The sequence below is a fragment of the Monopterus albus genome, unplaced genomic scaffold (assembly GCF_001952655.1).
Source record: "Monopterus albus unplaced genomic scaffold, M_albus_1.0 scaffold114.1, whole genome shotgun sequence".
Taxonomy (NCBI): Eukaryota; Metazoa; Chordata; class Actinopteri; order Synbranchiformes; family Synbranchidae; genus Monopterus; species Monopterus albus.
In genome coordinates this window covers 870,873-878,834 of record NW_018127994.1, presented here as the reverse complement: position 1 = coordinate 878,834, position 7,962 = coordinate 870,873, and the positions used below count along the sequence as shown (strand labels likewise).

At 39.3% G+C, this 7,962-nt stretch overlaps 1 protein-coding gene across 1 annotated transcript; it reads right to left on the bottom strand.

Annotated features, from left to right (window-relative positions):
• Positions 1-242: 242 nt before the first annotated feature.
• gja1b (gap junction protein alpha 1b) lies at positions 243-5,951 on the bottom strand. The gene is made up of 2 exons (XM_020611505.1): positions 5,836-5,951; positions 243-3,866 (listed from the first exon to the last, which is right to left on the bottom strand). The coding sequence occupies exon 2, from the start codon at positions 3,848-3,850 to the stop codon at positions 2,684-2,686; it is 1,167 nt and encodes a 388-aa protein (XP_020467161.1). The 5' UTR covers positions 3,851-3,866; positions 5,836-5,951; the 3' UTR covers positions 243-2,683.
• Positions 5,952-7,962: the final 2,011 nt, after the last annotated feature.

Here is a 7,962-nt window from a genome sequence, read left to right as displayed (position 1 = left end):
GTTATCACATCAAATAATGTGCTGCTGTATTGTTTTCAATATAATACAGGACACAGCTGATTTACACATTTCTATTTTCAGTTTTAATTTAGATTTCACATACTGTCCCAACTTTTTCTGATTTGGGGTTGCACACCAAAATCAAAATGAGGTGAAATAACATCGTGTTTTTTTACTGGTGGTTCACTCAACCATAGTCATGACAAAGATTATGACCTGCAATGAAACCCAGCAACCAGAGATCAAGAAAGAAAAATATTTATTGGTTAAAATGACTTTTCACTCATACAGTTAATGAGTTTTTGTTTTGCTAACATGCACTTACACTGTACAGCAGTGGACCTTCATGGATTAGCATTGTCTGATACACAACAAATGACTATTGTTCCTGTGCTGTCAATGGAAGACATCTCTCACAGTTAGATCGGTGGTCAGATGTCTGATATTATGCACTGTAGTTATTCTTGTGTTATAAAATAAATTAGTAACATGTGTATAAGAAAACTCTTATCCCCTTAATATGTGCATCATATTACATCCCCATCACCAAGATCTCAGTGCAAACGCCAAGTACCGACAAAATGATGCAGAATTACAGTTGAGATTTATCCTAATGTTTGGTAGGTATGAAGCTACATTGGCTTACATTTAATATAACTGACTAAATATTAGTCCAGATCTATAAGCAGTCTTCTAAAAACTCACATTTTTGTGACACAGTTAGCTCTATCTTACAGTACTAAATAACTATTTCTCAAGCAGCAACAGTTACAAAAAACAAAACCTATAGACTTTAAAAAATCATTCCCTCAACAATGTAAAACAAAGATATCCTTCTTTCTCTACCATTCACAAAAGATGTAAAAACTGAAAACACTTGTTGAATCAATGACAGTAATAAAGCCTTTCTGAACCCACATAAAAAGCAGATTGGAGTTTTCTGTGTCACAGCAGCCTGAACCCTAAAACTTGCCACTTCTACACACATTGCAATGAGACAAAACTACAACATGAGAACATAACACTACATAAATTCAAAGTTTATCAGGAAACAACAGTCCATGATGACTGACAATGTTACTAAAGAAAAATACACTGTATGAATTGAGTTTACTGTCAATAAATACTGTATACAGTTTTGGGGGAGAAGATTTCTGGGTAGAAAGAGATTGTGGATAGTAGTCAGTTTTTCATTTTTTAGTGGTAGGTGTTAATATAGATGCCAAGCAATAAATATTCACTACAACTAACAATAAGCCTTCACCTCAAAACCCTTACTGTAAGTTGCCTGCAAAGGATGAGCCAAGTGGTTAACACTTTACATAGAGTTGCTCTGCTTGATGGCACTTGACAGTACTTCCTGACTTTGTTGTGACTGAGAGACTGAAATGGGATTTTCATTAAGAACTGTGATAGTTACGATGCAAATCAAAACAGAAGGAAATGTATTGGTAATGTTGATTCACACATACTGTAAATTCAGCTTTATTACACGATAAAACTGCAAGAGCAACTCAATGCAAGCGTGGCTGAGTCTATATAACTATCTCTCAATACAAACATGACTGAAAAACACCCTGGACTCTGGATGTTCACGTTTATACTGCTGAGCTTCACACAGCTTTGTAACAGTGCATCAGGTCTCCATACAGTTGATCACACTGGTTTCTATTAACACAAGGGACTGTACTTGCCTGGAAAACAACAGGATCGGTCCTTTGTTCAAATAACTAGTATGATTAAATGTTCAACAATATTTGCATTTTTTCAACAAGAAGCCTGTTGTGACTGTACTTGTTATAAGTCTCTCTCAGGAGCAGGGGTATTTTAGTATTTAGTTCTTAAATAAATACATTTTGGTTATCTTAATAACAGGGCTGGCAGAGCAGAAAACGTTCTATGAAGACTATTTTGGAACAGCTTGTATTTATTATACCAAATCGTCCATGGCTGCAGTTATAATTACTGCCTGTGATCAGTTGACATTTTGGATGTGTTCGCTTTCTACTCAGTCTTTCAGTTCCAAATTAGTTCATTTGGCCAAATCAGGGATTTCAAACATGGGGCTATTAGAATTTGTTTCTTACCATACTGAACTCTGTGTTTATTTATTAGTTTTTCTGACAGGGATTAAGCTTGCTGATCAACAGGAAACAGAACTGTAACTAAGCCAGAGTTAGCTAATTTGCTATTGTGGCCTGATGTTAAAAAGACAACTAATAAGGCACCATTTTGTAAAGTTAACACCATAACATCAGATCTCAGCTATGACAGTGCTAGAAAAATGCTGTCATCAATCAGAAGAATACCAAATTTGTCAATGTAACTGACAAATTTAAATCATATTACTCACTTAGTGTGGCCACCAGTGTGGTCCTTCATTCTTGAACTGATCAATGACTGATTGAAAGGAGCCCTCTATCAGACACTGTTCCTGTGGTTATTCTATTTTCTTAAACCTGGGTTAGCTCCGCTACAAAGTTAGGGTCAAAGTCACTGAAAAAACATTGTCAACTTGTACCTTTTGACAGTGTTACATAACAAGATTTAAAGTCTCTACACTGAAGAGTGATTGAGGTTAGTCCCACCTCTTACATGAACATATGTGCTGGAGTGTTTCCTGATTCTCTACCTGTAGCCACACATCCTGTTAGAGAGAGGTGGGAAGAGGAGGAACCAGGGCTTACACGTCCAGGTCATCTGGCCTGGCTCGGCTGCTCATCCGGCTGCTGGCCCTGCTGCAAGGCCTGGCATCCATCAAAGCAAGTGGCTGCAATTCGTGTCCTGCTGTTGAAGACAGTTTCTTATGCTCTTGGGTATCATCAGGGAAGTCAAAGGCTTGTGCATGGGAGTTTAAAATCAGGCTTCCTCCACTGTTCGGGCCAAGGCGGCTCTGCTCTGTAGAGTAGTTGGCCCAGTTCTGCTCATTGGCTTGCTTATTATAATTACGGCATGACCCGGTTCCCCGCTCCCCTGCAGCAAGCTTGTAGCCTGGGGGGGACATGGGTGAGAGTGGGGCAGTCGGGGAGGAACAGCCATTATAGTAGGCATACTTGGTGGTGGACAATTCTTTAGGGGTGGGGCTTAACGTACCTGCACTGGGGTAGAGTGTGGGCTGCTGTTTGCCCTTCACGCGATCTTTGATCCTCTTAAAGAGCACATAGAAAAGCTCTATGATATTGAGCAAGAGGGACACCAGTGAGACCACTAGCATAAAGATGATGAAGACAGTCTTCTCTGTTGGACGGGACAGGAAACAGTCCACCCTGTGTGGGCATGGGTCCCTCTCACAGGTGTAAACTGCAGCGAGGCTGAAGCCATATATGTACCACTGAATAACCAGGAAGCCCACCTCAAACAGAGATTTGAAAAAAATGCTAACTATATAGGTTCTGAGCAGAGCTCCCTTCATCTTCACTTTGCCATGCTCCTCAATGCCATACTTCATCTTTTTCATCTCAATTTTCCTCAATGGGATGTCAACATCACCCCCATCATTTTGCACACATTTAAGCTCCTCCTTTTTTCTGTTTAGTTTTTGTTCCTTCCTGTTCAGATAGAACACATGGGCCAGGTAGAGCAGTGTGGGCGTTGACACAAAGATGATCTGTAGGACCCAGAAGCGAACATGGGAGATGGGGAAGGATTTGTCGTAGCAGACATTTTCACAACCAGGCTGCTGGGTGTTACATTTGAAGGCAGACTGCTCATCTCCCCAGGCTGATTCCACTGCAGTACCCAAGACCAGGATCCTGAAGATGAAGAGGACCGACAGCCAGACTTTGCCCCCAGCAGTAGAGTACGCCTGGACCTTGTCCAGCAGACGACCCAGAGCACTCCAGTCACCCATTCTCAGTGAATGTTAGCTATTGAAAAAAAGGGCATCATTTAACTGGCAATAATATACAGACAGTATCGACTATCAAGCCATATTTCAAAATTTCAGGTTTACACAGATACAGTACAACATTTACAAAAGCAAAAGGTTTGGTTTTCTAGGGAAGATTAACATCCTCAACATCTGACATTTGGTATTTTTGGCAGGATTATGTGATTAAACAGCATCAGTGCTGGAGGAGACAAAACTAGATGTTTGATGACGCAAAAACATAAGCTAATCCAATTACTGAGAGCAGTAACAGAAAGCACATTTTTCAGTTTATGCAACGTTGCCCTTTAAATCTAGGCAAGGATGTGAACATGTGAAAAGAAATTTGACACACATTGACAATTTTTAACAAACTTTGCATGTTCATAAAAAAGTGCTTTAGAGTGAATTGACAGAACAAAATGAAGAAACCCTGAATCCTCTTAAATTCCTGACAGTAAGATGATCGCATTATGATCTCATGGTATTGCTTTGTTCACCCCTTCAATAAAGAATGATGGGCAAATTAGGGATATGTAGGAAACATTTATAATCAAATTTTGTTTGTGTCAATGTTTAAGTTCCTTGTGCGACACATAACATCTTTTTCTATTTTTAAAAATCAGCATGTCAAAGTTTATACGTTAACTGATCTGTTACTCTGACCATCTACTCCTGTTCTTGTGACACAGAAACAAACAGTAACTGCTTCTCCCAAAATGTTAAACTCAGCTAAAAGCAGATGCAAAGTTGAATCACTGGCAAACTGAGCTGCTGGGCAGAAATGGCTTCTGAGAACACCAGAAAATCGACTGCATGCTGTTTTCTTAGCCAGGCTGATCAGAAAGGTTGCAGGAAAAAAAGCCACTCTGCTGCGTGACTGTGTACCCAATTAGATAAGTGTGTGTGTGTGTGTGTGGTGGAACAGACACTGCAGCTCAGTGTGCTCAGTAAGGCCTAAAGTGAACTTCTTTCCTCAGTGCTTATGGTGAAGCCCTGCAGATCCACTCAACATTTCCTCTGGGAAAATCGGTATGAAACTTGCATATATGGTTTCTGCCATGCTCAGAAATATCTGCTCTGGGGAAATCAGCTCATTAATAAGTTCCTGTTGACACTTTACTCTTGACCACTGTGACACAGTTCATACTCTGGCTTGCCAGGATGTTCGCTTTCATTTCATTTCAGTTAAAATTGGGTTAAGTTACAGGATCCAAAAGGCTGACTAGTAAGTAGTTTCCTTTGCAGCACTGTGCTCATCTGGGCTCATTTCCTGAAAACTTGCACCCCCTTGGTGAAAAATGATGTCTGTCTACAGTAGAAGCAGTGTCAATGTAAGGGTCTCTAAACTGTAGAACAACAGAAAAACAAAGCCTAATAATATGTAGGCACAATATACAGTGTAAATAAAATATATAAACAATATATAAAACACAATGCTACACTGTGCATTACTGAAAGTCTGGTGGATATTCTAAAAATAACTGAAGAGTAAAATACCTTAAGGTTTGGATATTAATGGAGGAGAAGCAGCATCCTTAAATATACAACAGAACTTTCCTTAAGAGCACCGCGGGCAAATAACGGCAACGGGAAGTTTTGAGTGAAATGGGAATAAATGTAAAGGCGTTTCCAGATTTCATTTCTCACTTATTAAATGAAGCAAAAATTAAGGCGATAAATGAGAAGTAGTTTTTTTGTCGTTGATCATATATTCCTCCTTCTAGATGTCTCTACTGGCTTTTCTGAACATTTAAGAAGGTTTAGTTGGAGTAAAAAACAAACAAAAATGGATCAACCCGAAAAACGGTGCGTTTCCACAAACGGTGAAGAAAATCTCAAACTTTCTCCACTTCTTGGATGTTGGAGCGCTCCGAAGCTTTCCAGCTTATTTCTAAGGGGAGAAGGCTACTGAAGTTTCTTCGGACGCGTTTTATGAAAAATAAAAACAAGTGGGTTTAACTTACCAGGACGTTACACAGAGAAGGAGAAGGGCCCAGTGGGACTTCTTTTCTCGCCACTTGAACAAATCACTGTTTCGTGAAGTCGAAATCCAAGTTTGGGACCAGGAGGGGAACTGAGGCGAACTTGTCAAACTTCCCTTATAAGAGTCCCGTCAGAGAAGTTGAAGTCACCTGATCCCTACGTCAAGCCCGAAGCCCCTGTCTGCTCGGAGGACAAAGAGAAAAGCAGTCGTTTTTGTCAAGGTGTGAAGTTTGGGCTTTACTGATTAGAAAAAACAAAAGTCCAAACGTGTGCAGATCGTTTGTGCCTTAAAAACAGAGATAAAGTAGAAAATACAGGGCAGCCACAGAGAGAGACAGCACTATATCCTCAGCACTGTTGTGTCGGAATGTAACAAGTGCTTTATGATCAGAGGAATGTAATTAAGTGTACTTTCCTAAGTACTGCAGTTGAGAACAGTTTTGAGGTATTTCTATGTTACTTCAGTATTTCTATTACTTCTGTTGCATACATTTATCCCACAATGCAGATTACATTGCACTAAAACCTATCATATGATGCCCTGTGGCAGTAGCTCCGTCCAGCTCCACTGCATCTTGTTCAAAACATTAAAATATATAATTGCACATTAATCCCTCAATTATAAAGAGGCCTCTATGCATAATGAGCATTCTACTTCTTTTGAGACCAAAGTGCATTTAAGTGATGAGCGTGTGCATTTGCTTCAGTAAAATTTAGTTTGTAAGACTATTTTTACATTGTGATTTTGATTCTTTTAACTAAAATGCCTTAATCAACACATCAACCCAGATGAACAATACTTTTCTAGTGCAATGTTTCACCCTTTAAATTGTAGTGCAGCCTTGTTCTTGTTTCAAGATAAATCCTGGAACAAAATTGCACTAATCAAACACATACAGTATACTGTAGTTTCAAGAAAAACAAATCGTAAGAGCCGCATATTAGTGAAATGTATTTGCGCTGTTGAATGTTACAGTGTACCCACAGTGTAATTATAATGTGCTTATACTTGCTTCATGCTTTCATGGTTTTATTAATATTTTTCATATTTTATTCATTTGTCATTATTTTTTTCATTATTATTCTGTAATATATTAAAGTACACTTGTTTTGAGGGCTTTCATCTGATGCCTTCAAGTGCTCTTTTGCTTTGGCTTATGATAAAAAAAAAGCCCACTGTGGTCATCAAAAGTCCTTAAAACCATATTGTGATTAAAACAAATGAACTGATTAATTATTATGAATTTAAATACACCCACATAGCTCCACCCCTACAGTCAAACCAAAAACTGTTAACAGTGAATCGTTGTTATTTTGTAACTTGCCCTGAAAACTCTGAGATTTCTCATACTGCAATTTACCAGTGCACAGCACCACCTAGTGATGGAAATAATACAGTGCAGGTGCATGTACAGTACGTGCTGTTGTATGCATGTTGTGATATTATATGGTATTAAACAGACTGAATGTTTAGCAGTTGGGATTTAGCAGGCCATTGGCTTAACAAGAGGAATAACACAAACCCTTGGTGTCACACACACACGAAAAAAATTACTCTGTTCATGTTATCTGTCATCTATCATGTTGAGTATGCAAATTATGACTGGTAATGTTAAAGCCAAGGAATTGCTACCTCATGTATTATTTTATACTGTAGCTTGCAGTCTAACTGGTGTCTGTTCTTCTGCAGGTTGCTGTGTGACTGAGTGAGTTTCCATATGCCTCGACACTGACTTGCCCTGAGGTGCACTTAGATGCACATGCACAGACTTGCGCTGACAGACAAATTTAACATAATCCAAGTACTACATGTACACAACCTCCAACCACACTGACTAGCCACAACAAACATACTCTCAGAAATGGTCTGTAGCTTACCACAAACACAGCTACTGGAGCCCATAATATGCCTGTTGCCACGTCTTCTGCTCTTCATTGAATTTTCAGCTTGTGAGGAACACCACTGCTCTGCAGCTTAGCCACTGAGCTGTGCACACTGGTCACATAACAGCATGATGGCCACAGGGTGAAATGGATGGAATAAATTTTTCCCACATGAGTTTGGACACACGAATGTCAGCAGCTGTAGAAGTTACTGAGGATCCTCA